Source organism: Telmatherina bonti, assembly GCF_933228915.1.
Source record: "Telmatherina bonti genome assembly, chromosome: 17".
NCBI lineage: Eukaryota > Metazoa > Chordata > Actinopteri > Atheriniformes > Telmatherinidae > Telmatherina > Telmatherina bonti.
Window position 1 is genome coordinate 23,923,140 of NC_136615.1, and position 24,177 is coordinate 23,947,316.

At 38.6% G+C, this 24,177-nt stretch overlaps 1 protein-coding gene across 1 annotated transcript in view; it reads left to right on the top strand.

Moving 5' to 3' along the window:
* Positions 1 to 2,050: 2,050 nt before the first annotated feature.
* The window catches only part of LOC306768519 (poly [ADP-ribose] polymerase tankyrase-1-like), a gene marked incomplete at its 3' end in the record, with an annotated part of 84,784 nt that continues 62,657 nt past the window's right edge, over positions 2,051 to 24,177 (top strand). Inside the window, exons 1-4 of the mRNA XM_079256905.1 lie at positions 2,051 to 2,564; positions 3,233 to 3,348; positions 4,453 to 4,561; positions 11,043 to 11,138. Coding sequence (XP_079113031.1) covers positions 2,081 to 2,564; positions 3,233 to 3,348; positions 4,453 to 4,561; positions 11,043 to 11,138 — 805 coding nt within the window. The 5' untranslated portion in view covers positions 2,051 to 2,080. The remainder of the gene's footprint in view (positions 2,565 to 3,232; positions 3,349 to 4,452; positions 4,562 to 11,042; positions 11,139 to 24,177) is intronic.

The window sequence follows — 24,177 nt, forward strand, 5'->3', positions numbered from 1 at the left end:
ATTCTGTTGTATTCTACTTTATTGTATTGTATTGTATTGTATTGTATTGTATTGCATTCTATCAGCAGTGATTAACAGTAATTATACTGGATTTTCTAATCAAACAATTATTTTAAAAAAAACAGTTTGTTTACTTTTATAAATTTTGCTTTATTTTTACATTAGATGACCATTTTAGATGTAATGATAATCAGTTTTTTTTTTTATTAATCTTGAACCTTCTTTTTTTTTTAAAGATGTCGTTTACATGTACCACCCTTTTCCAGTTCTCTGTCACTCCATCAAAAATACATAAATAAATACTAGACTAGCCCCTGTCTGCTTTCAAAGTGTAGTTTGCCATCCCAGTTTCATTCTCAAGTTGAGACCTCACATTTATTTACCGTTTCTTATTTTACTTTTCTCAAGCACAAAAGCATGCAGTTCTGTTGAGAACAACTTTGAATTCAGGGACCTAAAACAAACTTTGAAAGAATTTGGTACTTTAATAAACATTTGTTTTGTCCAAGATGACAATGGACCATTGATTCTTGAGTCAATATTTTGTTTATTGCCATTTAAACAAAGCCTGTGTGCAATATAAAGTCCTTGTGTGTGTTAGTTGGGGGAGGCCTGGATAGGAGCATAGTTTATTTACAGGTTGTGCTTCCTGAGGGGGAAACAAAAAAAAAAACAAAAAAAAAAAACATATAGAAAACTGTGTAGCATTCTGACTGACTTGAGTTGTGGCTCCTACCTTTTCCTTAATGATAGTGGGCAGACAAAGTTGTTGGTGGAATGGTGACAGTCACTGATGATGCCCTGCAGCATTGGTCAAAGATGTCAGGGAGGGGAAAGGGGGACTTATCCATGTATGAGCAGTTTTTCCTCATTGTACTAAGCTACTACGTCGCCTTGCTGTAACCAAACAATGAGGTGATGTCATTTGTCAGGGCTCATTCCACAATTCCTCTGTGGTAAGATGTTGGGTGGAGAGACATGTCTTGTTCACCTGATGTAGGGAGTAGCTACCAGTAAGCCTTGCCAAAGGCTGGGGTGTTGATGCTGAAGATGAAGTGATCTGGCAGCTGGACTCTCTGGAACCTGGTTGAACTGACTTTCTCCATAGCAATGCCAACTGTGTTCAAATTCATCAGCCATTCATTTTTTAAATAGAAATTGATTGCCCATACTCAAATTAGATAGAAACCCATTCAAGGGAGAGATTATTTCAAACTGACTTGACTTGTCTTTAACTCCTTCAGCCCTGACCATATTTTCAGAAAATTAAAAAAAAAAGAAAAAACACCCCTCAACAAATCAAGAATTATTCCATATAAAAAAATATAAAGTAAAACATTAAATAAATATGGGGTTTGGAGGCAAGTTCTTGTTGATATCTAAAAAGCCCAAAAGAATTTATTCCCAGATGAATGATTTTGTGTCTGGTATTATGTTATTAGTTAGTTTGAACTAAAATGAGCAGTATTGAAAATATACATCACTGGCTTTTTTTTTTTTTTTTTAAATTTTTAAAAAAAATAGTAGGCTATGTAATTATATCTGCAATTTTTCAGTTTGTATAAAGGCCAACAGCGCCTTATAGAGTTAAGTTTTTATCCTACAGATAGTTTCCAGCAAGATCTCTCTGCATTACCACCTATGTCCACTAGGTGTCAACATTGTTTAAAGCCAGACGACTTTTCTGACCTCATCATGCTGAGTTCACGTAAGACTGTTGCTTTAGCAAGTCCTGCATCCATAGGAGGTATTAAATATCAAAACGAAAAGTAATCCTGTTTAATTTAATTTTTGAATGATGAGGTATAAAATACTCTAAAATAACAGCTTTTAAATTAATACAGGAACTATTTATTTCCAACACTAAAATAAATAAAAACAATTACAAAACATTATATTTGGGTTATTTCTATAATGTTTACCAGAATCATATTCAAAAACAATAAATTATGATGTTCTAGAATCAATTTTGTCCGATTAGTTTGGTCAATCCCGGTCAACCTGAGCGGAAGTTGGGCTTTCCTGGCAGGAAATTGTCAGCAGTGTTTTTGTTGCTAGTGGGGATTGTTGTGTTGTGAAAATGGCGACGCCTCGTCGCTGCTCTCAGCAGCAGCAGCAGCAGCAGCAACAACAGCCCAACTCCCTGCTGTCCTCCCCGCCCCGCGGCTCTTACCTGCCCGTGACCCCGCCGCGGTCTCCACCGACACCTGCTGAAGATGCCACCTCGCCCCGCGGAGCAGCGGCGGAGAACACGGCTGACGGTGAAGCATCGCCGGCCTCTCCCACCTCCCCAGTTCTGGCCCTCACAATCAGCAGCGGAAGCAGCACGAGCAGCAGCACGAGCTCCCCGACCACCACCGAGGGCAGCGAGACCAGTCCCGGCTCTACGCCCGATTCTGGGAGCGGTAACCCGGGCAGCAGTAGTGCAAATGAAGCGTTTAGGGAGCTGTTTGAAGCCTGCCGAAACGGGGATGTTTCCAGGGTAAAGAAACTCGTGGATGCGGTGAATGTAAACGCCAAAGACATGGCTGGACGCAAGTCGACACCCCTGCATTTTGCTGCAGGTAATTGCAATGAAAAATCCCTATTTTAACGAATTGAACGTATTTTAAGTTATTTCGCCACCTGAATAGCAGCATTCAAAGCTGATAAACTCAAATGTAAAGTAGAGCCACCAGTGATAAATCTTACCATAGGCTTTTTTTTTCATATTGGAAGACAGAGATTGGAGGAAAAAAAAATCAAAGCAAACGCTGTTTATTTCTTCATTCATATATTTCACCTGTTTTAAATCAGCCATTATATAAAACGCAGACATTTAGTGAGAAAAAAAATGGGTTAACCAGTGACTTAGTATAGCAGTAAAAATCATTGTCAGGCAAACACAGGTCATCTATAATTCAGATAAATGGACATCATTGTCAATGAGGAGTGCATAAAAATCGTTTTCATTGTTTCAAGAGTTTTCACAGAAAATGCAGTAAGGTGATGATGGTTTGCGAACAGATGTTTGTTAACATTAACCACTCCCTGCATTTGTGCACCAGTTATAAATAGTAGGAGATCTTTAACAAGAAGAATGAATCAAAAATAGTTTTAAAGGCAACAAAAGTGAGAAAATCTTTGACTTTGTCTGAATCAGAAATTGCTATTCGCTGTGTATTAAAAGTCTGGCTTTTTTGATCTTCTGTTTTTATCACCACTTTGCTTTTTCTCCATTTTTTTGTGTCAGGTTTTGGGCGAAGAGATGTGGTGGACCACCTGCTTCAGACAGGTGCTAATGTGCACGCTCGAGACGATGGTGGTCTGATCCCGCTGCACAATGCCTGCTCCTTTGGTCATTCTGAGGTGAGATGACACACATGTTTGACACGTTGGTGCCAGAATTTTGTCTGTGCTTTTCTACTCCCTGGAGTCACAGTGAATTGAAAACTTCTTTATTTGTGAAACTGAAATGAAAAATCCAGCCCGAAGTGAAAACATGGTTATTTTGTCCAGGCATGTAGATCTGGTCTGCTTGTTTGGTAACGGTGAGATGCACAGTCAGCCTTTACAGATCAAACTTGGATGGCTCTGAACATTTGTTCTTACCTCTGCTTTGATGTTCTCCTCATGCCTGAGCATGCTGATGTTTTGCATTATCTGTGAAAGAAGAGCTGATGCTTTATGTCCTGCTGGCTCTTGCATGTTCGGTTTTAAACTGACTTTAGTTACATAAGCTTTTGCAGTTTTGTTGGAGGGTAGTTACATTATTGTGTGACAGCTTTTATTAGCAGTCTAATCATATACACTGACCACAATTACACTAGTTGCTAGCTGAACATTAGTTGTTTTCATCACGTTAGATTTTTAGTTTATTTGTATTTTCCTTTTTTATTTTAATTGCATTTGGGGAATAAAAGCGCAGTGAGGATCATGATGGATGAGGAGATCCAGTTATTTGCATGTGGCTCAGGGCATGCTTTTTAGAAGCTAATAACCTCGGCAAATTTTGTTTAAATCACATTAAAGCATCGGAGCCATGCAAGGAAAAAGATTCCCAGACTAAAGAGTTGCTCTTTGTGATTAACAAAACATTCTATACTAAACAATTGATAATAGCAAAACTTAAATTGATTAATTAAAATGATAAATGTAGCAGTGATCAGTGTTGTCAGACCATAGGTGTTTCAAAGTGATGGCTTGTGTTTTTACCTGCATTTCAGAGGTACAGCATCACATCTACATGAGCTGTTTGTCTAAAGTGGGAGGGGGGTGGAGACAAGAAACACTGAAGGGACAATGTTTGTTGGACTAATTCACTCCTAAAATAATGGAAATAATCATCTTGATTGCGGTGATCCTGTGATGGGGATGTGATGGCAAAACAACAGGGACAAATGATAATAAGCATGATTTGACATTCTTTAGCCAAATGAACATGAAATTAAATTGATGTGATTTTGTTTTTAGGTGGTGTCCCTGCTGCTGTGTCAAGGTGCCGACCCAAACGCTCGAGACAACTGGAACTACACACCGCTACATGAAGCTGCTATCAAAGGGAAGATAGACGTCTGTATAGGTGAGCACCTACAGACGCTCCAAAAACTGCAGAGCATTGCGTGTATGATGATTATCCTGGTTATTGGTGACTTTTCCTAGATCTTGTTGTTTTGTGACCCTCTAAAGCTTAAACGGACAGTTGTGTGAAGAGAGCGGTAACAGTAATCTCTCAGTACTGGTTGTCACGGTAGTGCTCTGATTTTGCATCGCTCCATAGAGTATAATGAAAGCCAGAGGTTCTGGATGTAACTTTCGCTTGAGTCTGTTGTTGATTTCTGGCTGATTTTTAAATATTATATTCTCCATTGTGTGTGTGTGTGTGTGTGAGAGTTTTTGTATCATCACACATTCATTTTAGAAGCTGTATATAATAAACCCTCCACTGGCTGGATGCTGTTATGTCCCATTAAGTGGAAAGCTGCAAATGTCCTGCAAGCTGTGGCTGCAGCATCAGTTATTATTCTTAGACGCCCTGCATGGCAGAAAGAAGTCCACACTGGTTCCTGTGGCGGACTGGGAATTCACATTACGGTTGAGGAGAGAGGCTTGAAAGCTTTATAGAGGTGTTCAGTCCCTTCTGTCCACACCTGCTCCTACATGACGTCAAGTCATCTGTCAGTCAGCAGCAACAGAAAGAAAGTGGCTGCCCAGACCGGATCAGGGAAAAACACTTCCACAACAAAAAACATTTTCCTCAGGTGGACAGCGGGGTAATTATACAGTAAGGAAGCATGATTGCTGGTATTGAATTTTCTTTTCTTTAAATTGATTTACTTTTTTAAAAGTTCCTCGCTTACAGTCTTGGATTCCCTTCGATCAGGCCAACTAGCTTAATCGGCCTATACAAATGCCTTCTTAACAAATTGTGACCATTCATTCATTTTCTGAACCGCTTAATCCAATACAGGGTCGTGGGGAAGCTGGAGCCTATCCCAGCTGGCTTTGGGCGACAGGCAGGGTACACCCTGGACAGCTCGCCAGTCCATCGCAGGGCCACACAGAGACGAACAACCACTCATGCTCACACTCACTCCTATGGGCAATTTAGAGTAACCAAATTGTGACCAGATTTGTTTAATTCATTACTTTTTTTTATTGTAATTGCATAGAACACAGATGGAAAATATTTACTTTACTTACTTACTTTACTAAAAAAAAAGCCACATGAATCTTGCAGAAATGTCTTTTAAGTCTTATTGTAGATAAGTTTGATATGTTTGATAAAACAACTGCTGAAAGACTGATGGACTGATGACCTGTCCAGGGTGTACCCTGCCTCTCGCCCTGTAATTGCTCGGATAGGCTCCAGCTTCCCCACAACCCTTAATCGAGCTAAGCGGTTCGTAAAAAGAATAAATGAACTGCTGAAAGGGCATCAACAAGGAGGAGTTTTATTCCTGCAGTCACAGCAGCAGAACATGTGGTCCTTAGAAGGCTGCATAGCAACAGAGGACTCTGTGGATCTCTGATGATCCCCTGTTGTCACACCTCTTCGTTATTGATTTGCCAATAGCTGTGAACATGACTAATGCTGAGGTACATAAAATTTCCATTTGCTGATGACTTTGACTTCACTCTTTCTCGTGTTTAGTGTGAGCAGTGTCTAAAATATCTGTTTTTTAAGTAAAATTAAGAATGAGATACAAAAACAGGAACAAAAATTTAATTAATTACATTTTCCAGCTTTCAGAAATTATTTCTGAATTCACATCCTGACTGCAGAGTTTCTAAACTATATTCGAGTTAGTTATCATTGATGTCTTTAAGCAGTGCTGCTCTGAAAGCAATGACTTTATAGATGCTAGCAGTATAACATAACCTGCTGTTTGAAACCGTCTCATCCTCTCGGCTAGTTACTTTCGGTTTGTACTGAACCAGAAAGGGAAAGTCCACAGCTACCTTCACTACACATTTAGGTATTCCTTGTGACTGTTGATGCACAGGTACCCATAGCCTCTTTGACATTGATCTGAATTTTTTATCACTCCCCAGCAAAGAGTCTCTGACTTCTGGCTGTTTTATAACAGGAAAAGGCAAATGGAACAACAACAGGACAAAGTGTAGCCTACAGTAGATTTCAGGTTGCTTTATCTTTTTTTTTTTTTTTATAATTTACACAATTTGCTGCAGCAGGTGAACGTCTGTAAAGCCCCAGTGCACGATCACACTGTTAAGATTTAGTTGTAATTCATTTCTCTATCATGTTTTGGTATCTTACTTCAAGCCAAGTTCGAATCAAGTAAACATGTTATCTTTCAGTGTCTGTTGCATTATGGCACTTCAGAAATAAGCATTGGACCTTAGAGTTAGATGGATTTTTCCATCTTCTTGACTGGAGCCATCTATACAGGGTGGCAGCATGAGGTATATACAGTACAGAAGATCTTTACACAAAACAGGAAGCACCAAGCAGTCTGATTAAAAAGATGTCTGTCTAATCACGTAATTTATTCTGGGTAAGTCATTTCAGACAACAGACATTATTTTGGTTTATTTATTTTTTCCACCAGTGAAAAGTTGCTAGTGGCTGAATCATAAACAGAGGACATGATTGGTCCACTCATATGCCTCAGAGTTATTTATCCTTACACAAAAATTTGCTCCTTTTTATTTACTCCATTTACTCGTTTTAGCTTAAAAGCTCAATTTGAACTTCATCAATCACCGTGAGGTTTTTTTTTTTTTAAATTTTTCACAGTAAATGGTAACTTGGTCAATTTTACTTTGTTTTCCTGAAGGCATTTCCTGGTCAAACGCGGGTGGATGTGTTAAATTTCAAACAAATCAATGAGTAGATATTTTATTTAAGTTTGTTTTTTTTATTTTTTGGTTGTCTGGCTTTTAACATGACCCCCCACTGTTCCTTTTAACAGAAATGTTTTAATTGATTTTCATACAAGAAATAGCTGTTATTTCCCTAACATTTTATTGCTTTACGGGCATAAATTCTTTCAATTGTCAAAGAATTGACAACTGCTTAGCGGCGCCAGTGGCTGCTTCCTGAAATATCCAACACTCAGTATTTCCCAGTAACAGTAGTTTACAGTCTACTGTATAAACCATCAAAGAGTTAACTTGTCAAAAGCTTCAAATATGGAAAAGATATTGAGTATCATTAACTTACATTATGGATGGCAGCGGGTCAGGAGATATAATGGTCAGGTTTCAGAAGGCTAATAATTTGTTCAAACCTTCCACATGTCAAGGTGGTATTGGGAAAGGTACTAAGCCCCACATTAATCTGCTTTAGTTAAGAGTGTCTGCTTAATGAGCATAATGTAATAGGTTTTAAATTCTACTCCTAGATGTGTGGAACAGACCTGAAGACTATGGCGCTCATGTTGAGGACACTTGACTGTGACTACACACTTTTCTAATTTACTCTTGTTTAAAATGAGGGGGGCCTCCACTTCCAGAAAGTTCAGTCTGATCATAGTTTCAAAGGGAGAGGATGACAAATATGTTATATGCCGCAGGAGCAAAAAGGCAAACATTTTCAGGTCACATTATATGAAAATCTGCCACCTTCAGCTTCAGCTCTAACTACAATTTTCTCTTCCCTCTGGCTCAGAAATAACTACAATGCACATTTCCGCTCATCATTCCACTCCTGGATGTGAATGTCCTTGACTGCAGTAACAGCAGGCTCTTTTCAGCTTTCTCATGTATCAGTAATAAAGCTAAGAAAAAGTCAGTTAAATTCAAATACTGATGATTGTTAAAGTCCTTTTTTAATCTTTAAAAAGCATTTTTTTTCAAGGCCTCTACACACCAAATAATCCAGTAAAAGTAACTAAGCTGTCACATCTTTATGGAACAACGTGTGTGCACATTCTGCAAAACCTTTTCATAGCAATTTTTGACAAATCCGGTACCAGTACATTTTAGTTAAACCTTACTTTGCTATCCAAACTGCACAGTTACATCACACCAAAGCATGTGAACGAAAATCATGTGACATTTAGTAGTTTGTTTACTGGCCAGAGTTTTAGCCTGTCATCCTGCCAGTTCAAAGAATTAGCAGCAGAATGAGAGTGGAGTCTGCAAATTCTCCTCTTTATGATGGACGCTCTGCCCTCTTCTTAAGCTTTCCACTTGAGTTACAACTAAATCTGACTATCAGACATGTGTCATTTAAAACTGGAGGCTTGTAGAATGTCTAATCAACAAACCCGGGGTTAGATGTTTGAATTGCAAAGGCAGCCTGAGTTTGTTTGCTTCTTCAGGACACAGTTTAAGTGAATGATCTCAAATCAAGGCCCATGTTCTTTAGGTTTTAGATGTTTCCCTGCTGAAACACAATAAACTTAATTGTGTTGGAACAGGGAAACATCTAAAACTTGCAGGACAGTGGCCCACAAGGCTGGAGTTTGAAATCTCTGGTTCAAGTAAATAAACCACCGACAGTGCATCTTTTAGTTGTCATGGATTTCTTGTCATTTTGGTGAGGTTGTTGAGCATTATGAAGGTGAAATTGATTTCTCACACCCTCATCCTTCTGCTTTTTGGTTGCAATTCATTGGAACTGAACCTGTTTATACCATCTACTGTGTAATTACACACAATAGATGGTAATTACACAATGATTACACAATAGTGACAATAATTACATAAATTTGAATAACCATTTACAAAGAAGTAGCAGTTAAATCTGGAAAAGTAGCATTAAATGAGTAGAAAACAACTGCACTCATTTTCAGTTGTTGTTTGTATGACAAATAATGACGCACTGTACCTTCATGAAAATGATTCAGAGCTCTGGTTTTGAGATGCCCTTTTAATGGATTTTGATGATCTTAGAGGGAAAAAAATGTAAATATCTATAGAACCCAAAGTGAAACCTTTAAATGCCACGAAATACAAATGACTGATGTGTTTTTCACATTTAAGAAGCTAAAAGCTGTGAATAAGTTTTTGTTCGAAAAAGGATGTTCAGGTGATCTTGTTGCAAAGTGTGCAAAGACATGATGTTCTACAGCTGAGTTATGTCTCCATGATGCAATCAGTTTAGATTTTTTTTTTTAATCCATATGTATATTTTTTAAAACAATCCCTCCGATGAAATGGGCTAAGAAACCTAATCTGCCAAATCTGAGTTTATTTAGTATAATTTCCATCCTGATTGGTTATAGATGCTGCAGAAAGTCACAATACTTTGAACTTGACAATCCAAATGACTCCTTTAGGTTTTTAAGCAAATAATTGTGCAAAGCTTTTAAATTCTTGTGTCACACAGCATCGGCATGGGTACGTCTTTGTCCTCTAACTGTCAGCTATCTGTAGGAGTGTGTGTAGTGCAAATCTAAATCATATTTTTGCTTAGAGGGGACTGCGTCAATACCTTGGCAGGAATAATATGTGCACATATATAGCCGGTCATCTCTCCTCAACCAGTGGCTCTAACAGGGTGGTTGTGTGAAGTGCATGAGTCGAAGGGCATGTGCAGTAGGAGGTGCTCAGCAGTCACAATAGTAGGAAGTGAAGTAGAGAGGAAGGCAATTGGTGACTTGACATTAGCGCTCTCAAAAGAGCTAATTTACAACAAAACCAGGCGCAGGCAGAGTTTGTTATTCAGCTCATACCTGTTTGCTGGTTTCATTTCTCTTCTCTTCTCTTCTCTTCTCTTCTCTTCTCTTCTCTTCTCTTCTCTTCTCTTCTCTTCTCTTCTCTTCTCCCTCCACCACCATCTCCCTTTATTCTATTCTCCCTCTCCTCTCTCTTCCGATCATCTTGTTTTGTGTTGCTCTTCCTCTCCTCTTCTCGTCCTTTATCCTCTTTCTCCCAGACCCTCCCCCCTCTCTGTCCCCTCCACCCCTCTCCCTCTCTCATCTTGCTCTCCGCTGCATCGCTCAGTCAGTCGGAGAGGCGAGTGTCTCTCCGCTCACACCGCCTCGTCGCTGTTTCTGCTGCCGCTGCCTCGATTAGCTATAATCACCAGCCTCTCCCTTCCTCACTTAGGTTTTTTTGTTCTTTCTTAAAAACTCATCTCCTCAGTTCAGTCACATCCATCCCTCCCTCTTCCAAGGAAGTGTTTGTGATGGGTTTTGCGGCCGGTCACGTTGCTGTTTAATTGGGTCCGCTGTTTTTCCGGCAGTGTGCTTCAAGCGTAGCTCTCGCTTCTTTTTCTTGTGGCATGTCTGTTTACATCAGCGGCATGGCTCGCAGGGCAGGGGCAGGCAGGGGCAGCCGAGGGAGTAGCACTAGCAACAGAGGAGGAGCAGCTGGAGGAGGAAGAGGTGGAGAGAAACGAGAAGCTGGACTTACAGAAAAGCTGCCAGGAGGACCAGGAGACACAACCAGTGGAGGAAGAGAGAGTGCAGGAGATGAAGTGGCTGAAAGAGGAGAAGGAGGGTCAGGCAAAGCAGTTTACAGAGCAGGATGTGGCTCAGCAGTGGCGGCAGGAGGAGCAGGTGGTGGACTGGGAGGAGGTGTGTGTCGGGGAGTTTGTATATCAGTCCAGGAGCTCAGCTACTGTCTGTGTCTGCCCTGTTGTTGTACAGTGTTACTGCAGCATGGAGCCGACCCCAACATCCGCAACACTGACGGCAAATCTGCCCTGGACCTGGCTGAACCCTCTGCTAAGGCTGTGCTCACAGGTCAGTCAGATGCCACACACAACTGCTCGCACACACAAGACATTTTTTATCATTTTTTGTGTCACCCTCTTCTATCCTTCCCTCAGTTTCTTGTGTATTTCCTCTGTTTCTGCACGTCTGCTGTGTTGACATTGTGTACACACCTTGAAACCATTTCCCACATTTTTCCATGGCTGCAGGCAGCATCACATTTTTCTGCTTTGTCTGTCACACGTTCATTCTCCAAGGCTGCACTGCTCTTGTGCACACGATGGTCACTACATTCTCTTTGTTTTGCTCTCTGGCACTCACAAAGGCTTCAAGGTTTCTCTCTCCATTTTTTCTATTGAGTGTTTTTGAGAGACTGCACTCATTGATCAGTCTCTCAATAACACCACGGTCTGTGGAGTTTCTTGGGTTTGCTAGCCTTTTTGTTATTAACCTTTTGTTCCTTTCTCCTATCCTTGCATCACTGCTTTCTTTGTGATTCTGCAAAAAAAGTAAAATAAAAAATGTATCCATGTTGTTTGGGACTGTAATGGCATTGTATCTTCCACTACTTCAATATTGTTAAGGTGACCACTATCAATGTCCAACCTGGGTTTGGATGACTGCCTGTTTATGCTGTAATTTTTATACTTTAGTTTATAGTTGACAGGTCTGATTGGATGCTGAGGTGTCACACTCCTAAATCACCCCCTAAATTTCTAAAGGTACATTTCTTCGAACCTAAATTAGTAAATATCACTAAATGCAGGATGACTTAGGGCACATTCACAACAGCCTTTTTGATTAGAATCCGAGTCTGTTTGTTTGGAAAGTCCACTTCGTCTGTGGAAATGTGAATGCAATACAAAGTCTGATGCAGATAAAGAAGCGGACTCAATTTGCCTACAAATGCAGGCCTTGGTATGTTTCAAGTAGACCAAATACAGGAAGCGGACTACAAAGTTACAAAAATAAGCCACTTGCTGTATTTGGCTAGCATTGCATTGTGGGTTGCAATCGTGTTAAGGGTCCGCTGCCTTGTCTCTTGGTAATACTGCGTCCATTGTTGCAGTGTATTTATGACAAAATAAAAAACCCAAAACTGAGATAGTTTTGTCCTCCATGTTAAGTTCGCAAGTGGAGGAAACAGTTTTCTTCTTCTTTTCCTCTCTTGGTAAATATTAGTGTAGTACCACCTTTTAGTGGGAATGGGGATAATGGTTTGCCTCGTTTGGCCAAAGTGCAGAATGAACACAATCTTGGTCCGCATCGATACACCCCCAAAAGCTGAGCCAATTCCTTAATTGGACCAAGTTTAGCGGACTACCCTGATGTGAATGCATCCTTTGACATTTTAAAACTGTATTCTAGGTCAGCAGTTCTCAACCTTTTTGCAACACAGTACCCCTTTTACATGTTTTTTCAGCCAAGTACCATGGCAAAGTATTTTTGGTTAAGAAAAAACATGAAATACAGCACTTTTTCATTTGTGTTTGGCTTATTAAACTTTAACCGTGCAAAACAATGGCAATTTTTTTGCACATCTCTACTACGCTCCAACCAGGACTCCATTGTTTGCGTTGTCAAGGCGACAGTGACTGATGGATATGATTTGGCTCGTGGGGTTCAGTTCACGTCGGAATGTGGGATTTTGGGAATGAAATGATGTAAATCTAAATGTAAATTCAGTTTATGAATGTACACTTACATTTATTGAAATACAATAAATATTTATATGATATATTTATATTATTTTATTTAAGGATGTTTTAAAGAAAACAAAAATATACATGTTTTCAAAAAATTTCACATACCTCTTGAATGCCCTGAAGTACCCCCAGGGGTACGCATACCCCCATTTGAGAAACAGTGTTCTAGGTAATCAAATACTCAAAAGGATGCTTTTACATCACCACTTCTTAATCAAAATGTACTTTACTTTGAATGTGGTTTGTTTGAGGAAGTGTGAGGGCACTACCTAACTCTGATGCACATCAAGGAGATATGTTATTTAGTAGGGCTATGACGATATGCTGTTGTCCTGATTCAATTAGATTTAAATTGCGACTCTCACAATTCTTTGATATTGCTGATTTTTGAAGATTTAAAAACAAAAAAAAAAATGTACAAAACTTTATTTGCTAGTTATTTTTCTTGATTTCAATCAGGAAAAAACAACATGGTTCCCAAACCATCATTTTGCTGCTATAATGCCTAATAAGACAAGTAAAAAGATCAATAAAAACAATAAAAATGACAAATTTATCATGGATTATTTTTAACTATTTGAAAAAATTTGATTTTTTAACAAAAAAAATTTATTTAAAATTGTGAAGCAAAAACAGCCTCTAATTTGACAGAATCTAGTCTCCCATCCCTATTAAGTCTCCCATCAAGGGGTTCAATTTGAGACAAGATGTGATAAAGTCAGCCTCTGATGTGTGCTTAAAAAGGGTAATTCCACTACTTTTAAGGGACCTTGGTCACGTTACACTAGGTCCTGCTGAAAAAAAAAAATGCAAACCTTGGGATAGTCATTTCTGGTCTGAATTATTCTAGAAAGCTGGTCGATTCATTGAAAAACCTGTTCTGGATTAGGAAACCTGTTTGCGTCTAGATTACCTGGGGTCAGTTCCAGAAAGCAAGAAAGAATGATTACGTCAAGCTCCACCTTTTAGACTTGGAATAGTAAAATTGTGACCCTAATAGCAGCGAATTAGAAAAGGACAGTATGGCTCAGATACTCTAGCACATGTCCCAGTTGGTGACACAAAACAGTGAATACTGCATTGTCTGTACCAAGCTGGACTTCTGGGTAAAAACAGAAGTTTAGATGTAAAAAATGCCCAAAAACAGCATTGAGAGCACATACAGGCACATGCATCGTTCTCAGTCAGGCGAGATGGTTGTGTCAGAGTTACATATAGGAAATGAGAGATTTGCTATCTTTACTTTTAAACACAAAATTGAACAATGTTGTAACTAAATAGGAGCTAATGCCATATGTTTGTTAAGTTGCGAATGCTCATCTCGCTTCCTCAGGATGGAAATGCTGAAAGACTGGGCAAGCATAGAACAAAATTAAACTTGTTTGTGTTTGCCATTGTGCGTACGCAAGGGGAATTTCAAATTTGAAACCCCTTCCAGAGTTCACTGTCACTTATTTGCCCTCTTTGAGTATTGATGTTGGCTCCATATCGGTTTTTTGCAGCACCGCTTCTGTGTTTACACCGAATTACATCATCAATCCCCCTTGTTCAGCTTCTGTGGTAAATGAGATAAACCCGGAGATACTTCACCGAGGAGCTGTTCAGTCTCTGAACATGGGGGACAGCTGTCCTGTGAAAAATGATTGTCCTTGTTGGCTGGAATTGAAATGAGCTATCTTGGTGCCAGAATTATTAAAGGCTGCCACATATGTTTACAATGTAGCTGTCAAAGAAATGTGATTTATGAGTAGTAAAACTCGGGAGAACCAGCTGTGAAGTTGGTCCTTATACAGGAAATAACCACCATGCATTATTATCATTAATGAAATTAACATTAGTGTGTTTGAATGTTTAGTGTGCAAGGAGTCACAGTGACTAATAATGATAATAACAAACTGAACTGAGTACATATACATGTAGCTGCTTACTGACATCAACTCTGTTGTTGTTCTCCCATTCCAAAGGTTTTTTTTCCCCCACAAAAACAGTCAGTGACTTGACATTTCAGCTAAGGGAGATATGCGACATCAGTGCTGTGTGAGTTGAAGGGGACTAATACATCTTGTTGTTATGAGAGCAGCAAGAACCTGACTTGTGGGGTTCTACTTGCTGTTGTGCCCTGCTTACAAGCACAATCAGGAGCAGCTGGTACACATTTCATGACAATTCATACATGTCCCTTATCTCTGGTTAATGAAAACACAGGGAGTAAGCATATTTTAAGATTTAGTCTTGCTAATGGCTGTATATTAGGTCATTGTTGTTAAAATTAGTTGTTAAAAAATATTTCTAAATTTATTTGGAAATCACAGAAAAACTAAAAGCATTTAGAGAGCGCATACCTTCACCAAGCCATTGTAAGTTTGTTTTTGCCAGTAAATTTGGGCATTCTTTTTTAGTTAGAATGGCAAAATGATCCTAGTCTTCAAAGGATGTGAAAAACCCTTTAAAAAAATGCTGGATCCAGGTGGTCTTCAGGATCACCTCCAAAATCTAATCACTTTTTATCTCATTCCAATTTTGAGATTTCCTGAAAATTTAATCATAATCCGTCCGTAAATTTTTTAATTATGTTGCTAACAACCAGCTAGCCAGCGAATACATAACCTTCACCATAGCGGAAGTAAAAATGGTATTTGGACGGTGTTCAGTTTCATGATGATGAATTATGTAGATTAAAAATAAACCAATTAAAATCTGACAGTTTCCAGACATGGTTTGGTGTTGGTTAGATTTTAAGGAATAAAGAAATATAAGTCTGTGTGCTATTGGGCAGGGTTTAGTTTTTCTAAGACGTTTGGCTCTCATCCAGAAGAGCTCCTTCAGTTGTGATGGTGTCTACAATGGCACTAGCAACCTTTTAGCTATCCCAATGATATTGCTAACACCTATTCAGACTTTGCCTCAAGTGTGAACAATGGTCACTGTAATGAAACATCAAGCAAGTCACAACCATCAAAGATGGCCATAAACTCAAAAACATCAGTTGTTTCACAGACTACCTAAGTGAAATATCCTACTATTGGCATCATAATAGAAGAAGCTTGTGTGGATAAAAAGTAAAGGTCTTTAAGAAACTAAATGTGTTGATGAATGTTGAGGACATGAAGGTTTACCCAATCTGGAGAATGTGTCCATGTTCTTTACTATAGAACACAGGTGTCAAACTCCAGGCCTCGAGGGCCGGTATCCTGCAGGTTTTTGTTGTCTCCCTGCTCCATCACACCTCACAAGTTCATAATTAGGTTGATAAGAAGCTGCTGGGTCCATTTGATTTGAATCAGCTGTGTTGAAAGAGGGAAACAACAAAAACCTGCCGGATACCGGCCCTCGAGGACTGGAGTTTGACACCCTTGCTATTGAACATGGACAAATATGCTTGAATATTGCAGCTTTAAGTACTACAGCTCATATAAATTAATCAGCAGTGTGTATTTGGGATGTTTAGTATATACACTGCTGATTAATTTATATGAGCTGTAGTACTTAAAGTTGCAATATTCAAGCAAATATTTGGCAACGTAAGGGCAACATTTAATTTTTTTTTTGTTTATTTTCTGAACTGCTTCGTCCAATTAAGGGTTTTACATACATATTTAATAAACTTATTTATTAAATAAGCTTTTATCAAAACTTTTGAGTAAATATTTTTTTTTCTTTACGAAATGGAGGAGCTTTAATCAAATTTGTTCTGATGAAAGTATGCTTTAAGACCTTGTATGGAAGATAGCATTGTTATTCTGGGAGAGACCCCGGTGTAAAGGTGATCACTCAGAACAACTTTATTGATTTTCTTCTGACCCTCCCTTATAAGTGAGCACGTGAAATGGAGCCATGCCAGCAAATATCCCCTACAGCATAACAGAACCACTAGATCTCTTCACCATAGGAGTAATACATTCCCTTCTCTTTACAAATGATACACATACACTCACTTACATATAAAGAAAATGGAAAAGGAAGACTTATCCCACCATTCCCATTATTCCACATGATTATGAACCACTTTTCAAGGTTCATGCACCAGTGAACTCTCAAATGTCCCTACGTCTTTACTGTAAGAGAGCTGTGTATAAGTGTAATGCCTCTGTTAAATCTGGTGATCAAAACATGAATGAAATTCTCAGTTATTTGTTTTGACCAACGTTGTTAAGTCTATTGTGGTGTATTCGCAATACATCTTCAATCAGAAATGACTCCAGTATCTGTCGAGTCATGCTTTTGTCATCCGAGGTCCAAGAATAAACCCTCTTCTCATTGTCACTTAGACCTTTTTTCTTCCTTTCTTGGAACAAAATCTGTTTCAGTTCTGCTTTTCCAACATGTTACACAGTAATGGTTCCCAATTTGGGAGTCACTTAAGAGTATGGGGGTCCGCAAAGCTTTAACTGTATTAACCCGGTGTGATAGTTTACATTATTGCCATGCCCACATGGAAACAAGATTAGATTTATCCACTTAAGTTTTTATCTTTTTGTTGTTTTGTTCATATGGGACCAGTGTTTTGCCACTGCGATAGAGAATTGTTTACAGCCATATGCCTATTTGTATTGGAACGTTTTTTATTGTTCTCCTTTCCCTTTAATTCATTCAAGTTTTCCTTTAATTTACGACTTGTCTATATATTTTCAATGGCAGACATTAATTACCTTAACTATCACACTGCCACACTTTGGTGTGAACCCTACAGCTGTAATTACTGTAGGAACTGGGGCGTTGAATGCAGACCATTTTATTATTGGATAAAGGGGTTTGTTAAAGGCTGCAGAAAATTTAAATCAGGTCTTTTGATTTCTATTTTAGGAAAAAGCCATTGTAAGCCATTGTGTGTGTTTTTATTTGTAGTGACTGACTCTTTTACACCCTGATATGAACCTTTGTCCTCTTTGTCCCATATATTCTGGCTATGATTTAGAGGCTCTGCTCTGCACCTCCTCTCTGACACAGTCCAGCACAGCTTTCAGCTCCGGTGCACGGTGATGAAAGCTTATATTGAACCATAAATTAGCTGTACGGCTCTGCCATATCCAACAGGCTGCTCTCAGAAATGATAAACTCTGTTCCCTGTTAGTTGAAGATGTGAAATGAAAAGACAAAGAAAATTACTTTCTGAAGCATGACTTCAAACATCCCCACATGCGGTTGGCTGGTGTTTTTTTTTTTTCTTTCCTTTTTTTTTAAATTTCTTCTATACTGTTCATTTTTTCCAGTTGGGATGAACGTGAGTACATGACTGGGCTGCATTCAGTTCTAGACATGGAGACTGGCCTGAAGCACATTTTTTTCTACACAGCTGGGGAAATGAACAGATTGTCACATCAGTCTGTGACAAGTAACAGATGCGACTACAGTAGAGGGGTTAAGATTAAAATGTTTGATAGCAAAAGCCATAAGTTTATACATAGTTAATAAGTATTAAATAAATTCAGTATTCAAAACAGTTAAAAATGTATTTATTTTTTGCAAATACTGATTTGTTTTAAGGCTTTCTGTCTACGCGAGGCAAGTCCAGGTGATCATAAGAGTTGTTTTAACTCAGCCCTGAACAAGTGCTTTCTATCAGAAGGTGAATGAGACTCAGTCCGAGTTGCCTATTTAATCAATTATGCACATCAGTTGATGGGCAAATTATTTCATGGTGCTTTTTTTGAAAATGGATACGTAGTTCTGGGGCCATAAGTGTAAAATGACAGGATGTTATGAATGCTGAGACATAACATAACAGAAAAAACTCATTAGCTCTGCAAACTAACTCAGCACATGATTTTAATAACATTCAGAGTTGTAAATTGCAAATCCTAAAAGATTATAACAGTTTGAACTATTGCAGAGTTTATTACTTTGAGATCCAGTTTAAATTTATTTGAGAAAGGTGTAATATTTCTTCCAACTCTAAACATAGCAATGAACCTTTTCTTTAAAAAAAGTATTTATCATACCTCCTATACTATTAAAAACTGCTATATAATGTACTGAGCAGTCTCTCCTCTCACCCCCAACATCTTCTTTCAAGTGCTATAAGCTAATTACTTAAACCGTGATCATGCTTTGTTGTGTTAGTTTCAGTGGAACTTTGAAACACTTTTTCATATCATCAAACTCTGAGTTTTGATCTCTTGAAAACGCTGGGGAAGACGCGGCTTTTCTACCTCAATTTATTTTTGTCTTGCTGAACCGCTGACAGACAAACGCAAAACAGTGCCTTCAAACAAATTCCTCAAAATGCATCAGCTTTGAGTCAACATGCAAATTTCAGTTGCCAGATTCAAAATGTAAACATGCATTAGCCTTTTAAGTTCTGTATTTGCTGTAAAAAAGTACTCGTCCTTATTTAGTTGCCGTCTATCCCCTTTGATTGTGTTTTCAGACTAAACAAAGGAAGCTCAATGCTACAGCAGTACCTGCGTCTCAAGTTATCTTCCATTAAAATTTAGTGAAAACCAAAGTACAGATGCTTTTAAAGGTGATTTAATTAGAGACTATAAGTTTGTAAAGGCAGTGGCTGCTGGTTAAAATGTTGCCTGAGCAGATGGCGCTTCAGTTACTATTTTTGACTCATTGTGTTGACTGATGACAGAAACGGGGAGGAATTTCAATTAGAATACTTGCATTAGGTAAGATAGGACTAAATACTTTCTATTCTATAATACTATGGTATAATAAATCTAAATTTTTTGTTGTACTTATTAGGGAAACCATTAAGACGTTTCACCCAGCCCTAAAACTCTTCAAAACTCCAATTTTGGCACAGTGGTCCATTGTCATGCAGTCCATTGACTTGTACAGCTAACACACTCCTGCGCCAATAGCCTGAAATATCCTTTTAACCGACTGAAGATGAGTAATTAGGGAAAACACACAGTAATGATGTGAGAAGTCTCCTGGGAGTCAACTTAGGGTCACTGAGAGATTTCCCCCCCCCCCCCATGTCTGTCTTCCTTGTCGCTGGTGATTGATCTTTTCTGGAAGAAAGCAGTGATTAGAACACTTTCATCAAGTTGTGTGTGCCCTTGAAGACTCCTCCTCATGTCCCATCATCTCTCCACTGCTGTGTCTTTTTTTCAACTCATCAATTACCGTGCTGTTTAATGAGCTTGCAAGGATAGCATGTGCTCATTCCAACTTCTCATCCTTTACCTCAGCCGCTCCGTCCGCTTTCTTTCGCTTTTTTCGGCACATTGCCCATGCTTTTTGTCCTTTTGCCCCCTGCTGTCGTTTTCCCCCTCTGACATTTGTCAGTTATTCCCTTTTTTGCATTGCTCTGCCTCATCGTCTGTAAATCTCCTACAGTAACATGTGCTTCAGATCTCAGTGTGGAGGACACACAAAAGAGCTGCTAGGGCTTTACAATCCTCATATAACCCCATACAAAAAGCAGCATTTCCATCCAGTAAATAACATCACTGCCAAACATTGTAAACTAATTTTCATGATGGCCGTTTGTTCACTATATTTTGGACAAACATAATGATTCCAAGAAAAAGAGAAAAGAAGCCGTAAGATCGGTCTGTTACTGGGGATCATTTATGTGTTAAGCTCTCTGTGAGTGTTTTACTCCTCTGGTATTAAGCTGTCTTATGTTGATTTTTTTTTCTTCTTTTTTTTAGCATCTTTGATGTTTAGCTTTCTCAGCTTTGCTTTTTTTTCTTTTGGTCTGACATCCTGAATCTTTAAGAATAAAGATTTCTTTACAACACCTGAAAAGGCAAAAGTATATAGATGTTGTTGATTAATTATTGTGCCAGATATTAGAATTGGCGATAGGTGGGTGGGTTGAACTCTGAAGGCGCATTTACACTGGGACTTTTTGGTCCGCTTTAAATGAACTTCTTTCATGGATTGAATGTTTGGTGGGGTAGTGTGGAAATTTGAGGTGTCAGTTAACTTGCAAGTGAAGCCTGGTGAGGTTTGCTTGCAATGTGAAAGCATTTAACTATATTTACATTTCACTGTAGTATCTCTTTTTTTGCCCTGAAGAATAGCAACAATGAAGGCCTAATTATGTACAATTTGCTGTTTTTTTTTTTTGTTTTTTTTATTTTTTATTATCTATTAATTTTTCGCAAAGAAAATACTTTCTCATTATCTTTGTCTCGAGTCAAATTTGTTTTTTATCTTTCTTCAGAGAAAATGACCTGTGGACTGATAATGCTCTATTAGTCTGTTGCAGATCCGTTCTGTTTTTAAGCCTGCACACGATGCAGCCATATTAAATGTCTTTTTGGAAGCCAACTAATAATTTAGTGTAAAAGAAACAAAATGATAAATGAAGGGTAGTGAATCATTATCCATCTTTGCATTATTACTGCAAAATAAAAAGGATAGATGGAAACACTGCAAAGAAAAAAAGGGGGAAGAAAAGTGAGAGCAGTGTGAGAGTCCATTAGCTACTATTAATTACCTCTGATTGGTATTCACAGGCTAGCTGCTACTGAGCCTTGGTAAGATCAATTTTTCACTCTGGACCAAAGTCAACATGCAGGCACACACAGAGAAATACTTAAATTCTTCCTTATCTTACCTGCTATAGTCTATTACATCTGTGCAAGTTGCAAAATGAGGTTTTTAGTTCCCATCGTTGATGGTGATTATTTTGAGAGTAGGTGAATCCTTTTACGATTGCAACACTGTAATGTTTTGTTAACTTTTTTGTTTTTGTTTTTTGCCTGTGTTTATTACTAAGAAAAGTGTGACAAAATTGTTGAAATTGCATTTAACACCATAATGTCTGCAGTAATTGTTCCTGTTAAGTAAATTTGTTCTGCGCCCTAAAGTACATTGATTTAAAAAGAAACCAATTGAATTATTTAATCATTCATCCGCTTGGCTGCAGTGATAACAACTGAGATGTTCAAAATACATAAAGCAGGAAGAAAACATGCAGAGTAGCAGGGTTTAGTTTTTGATGCTGTCTTCTGCTAAAGCGGTTCTATCATGCTGGAAGAAACATGGCAGCTGCCCTGCTTGTTGTCACATCAGAGCTGGGATTGCTTAAGATGTGTGCTCTAAATTGGTATTGACAAACACAACTTAGGCTTTTACTACTGAAATTGATTTGATTGGGGGGGGCAGACTTCAGATGAGGTCTGCTTTCTGTTTTCTGTTGTTTTGAAGACAGATGCACTCAGTGACACTGTCACAGGCAATATCGGAGCGACCTTTTCCCAATGTGCCCCCTATTATCAGGTAAAGGTCTGTGATTCCCCTGGTCAAATGATATGTGAAAGTTTAAGTTGCAGGAATGAGATGAAGCATTTCACAGAGAAAAACATACCATGACCACTTATTAGTAAAATGATGAATACTACATTCTCCTGATTGTTATCTTTTCCCGATGAAGCCAATTACTTTTTTTTTTTTTTAAAGCAACAACCCACTTTAGACTCATCTGATTTTTGAGCATCATCAGCTTTAGATGCTAATCAGACTCCCGAATAACCTGAAGAAACCATTAATCTTAATCACATGACCTGACTTGTCAAAGCTGGCCTCATTAGAGGCAAGGACGAGATTTGCTTTGGTGTTTTGGTGAATTTCATTAACTTTCATAGGTTTTTAGGTTCTGTTGATCTTGGTCTAGATAAGTAGGTAGAAATTAAGTGTTTCCATATGTGGTATGGTCTCAACTTCACATTTCATAGTTTTCCCTCACAGTCTTCAATTTGTCACAAAAGCAAAGAGTGCTGAGAATTTGCTGTGAATAAAAAAAAAAAAAGAACATTAAACAATTTCTGTTTGGTCAAGAATCCACCTGTTCAAATGGCCACAGATATCCTTTCATCCCCTGGAATAAGTTATAGAAGAAAATAATAGGGTTCCACTAACAAAGAAGCAGTCGGTGCAAGGATATGCTGATAGGAAGGGGGACAGAAAAGAAATGAAGCTGCTGTGAATAAAATAGCTTTCATTCATTTCTGTACAGTATCCCTGTCATCTTGTCACAGCTGGAACTGCTACTAATTTAATTTTTTCTGCTGCCAGCCAGGTTTTCATCCTTTGGAATCAATTAGAGCCGGTGTCCACCCTGCGTTCAACAGAAACCCCCGCTGTTGCTGTGTAACTTGAGCAAGGAAGAAACAAATATATATCATTTAACTTAATAGAAACTCTGTACTTGTCCCTCCATTAAGGATGCATTCCTCCATCCCTGGTATTTGGAAAAACATTCTCAGAAAACACATTTCTGTTGTAAATAATGTGAAAAAGAAATTGTTTGCTCTGAGGAAAGGTCCGTAGTGGGCAGGCAGCTTTAACATAGCAGAAAATTAGCCAGTGAGATTTTACAAAGGGCTGGCAGAGAATGATGAGGGATTTAAGAAAGCGAGGAAGAGGGGTTGCAAGCTGGAGAGAATGATGAAAAGATGAGGAAAAAGGGCTATACAGAAGGAGTGAGCTTATAAAAAGATTGACGGGAAAAAGAAGGAGACCGCAAAGGAAAAAGATGAAGATCCTTACTGGCTTTGGTGACAGATAAGCGGAGAGCTGAATTGATGCAACCTTTGTGCAAATGTAAAGAAACTAGAAAAAAAGAGGAAGCACAGATCAGCGTGTATGGCAACAGCCTAATAGTGCAGACAAAGAGCTGCTGATGCTGCTCTGAAGGCTCTCCTCTTGCCAAGGTATTCGGGAGCAAAGATAGTCTTGCACGTGAAGAGTATCTTTCGGTGTGTGTTTGAGGGATAGAGAAATTAAGTTTCTGTGAATACAAATCCAGGTGTGTTGTTCTCAGCCCCTTATCAGAGACGTTCTCATTGATTACCATGATGACTGCTGTTCGATTGTTCCCCTGTGATGAATGGGCCTGAGCCTTATTTCCTCGGACTTTGTCTCTTTCACACGCATACACACACCTTTTTGTTTTGCCATCTTTTGAACCAAAAGGGAAAACTGCAAAATGACCAAGCAAAAGAAGCAAACAAAGTATTGTTTTTCCTGCTGCTACAACCACATAGTTTTCCACATGACTACACACCTCCACAGTGAAGAGTGGATGGCATTTGGCCACTATCTGAGAGTAAACTGACAGAATTTGGTTAATGAACTCAAAAAGTTTCGGAAGACCCAGATGCTCTTATAACACTGCATAAAAACAAGTATTGATGTCCCACAGCACTAAAGATGTTTAATGTTTGTTCTTTCTTTGACGTTAATCATCCTCATTAAATGACCTGCAGGGAAATCGATCTTCAGAACATTTGTAGGACAAAAATAATGGAGATATTGAATAACTATAACGTGCAGAGACTATGTCCTGTAAAAAAGGAAACTGAATAAATTTACAACATGTCTGTTGAATGCTGCAATAATGTGGCCTTATAATTCATGATGACTCATTGCGTTGAGCTGTGTGGGCCGGCCTGTGT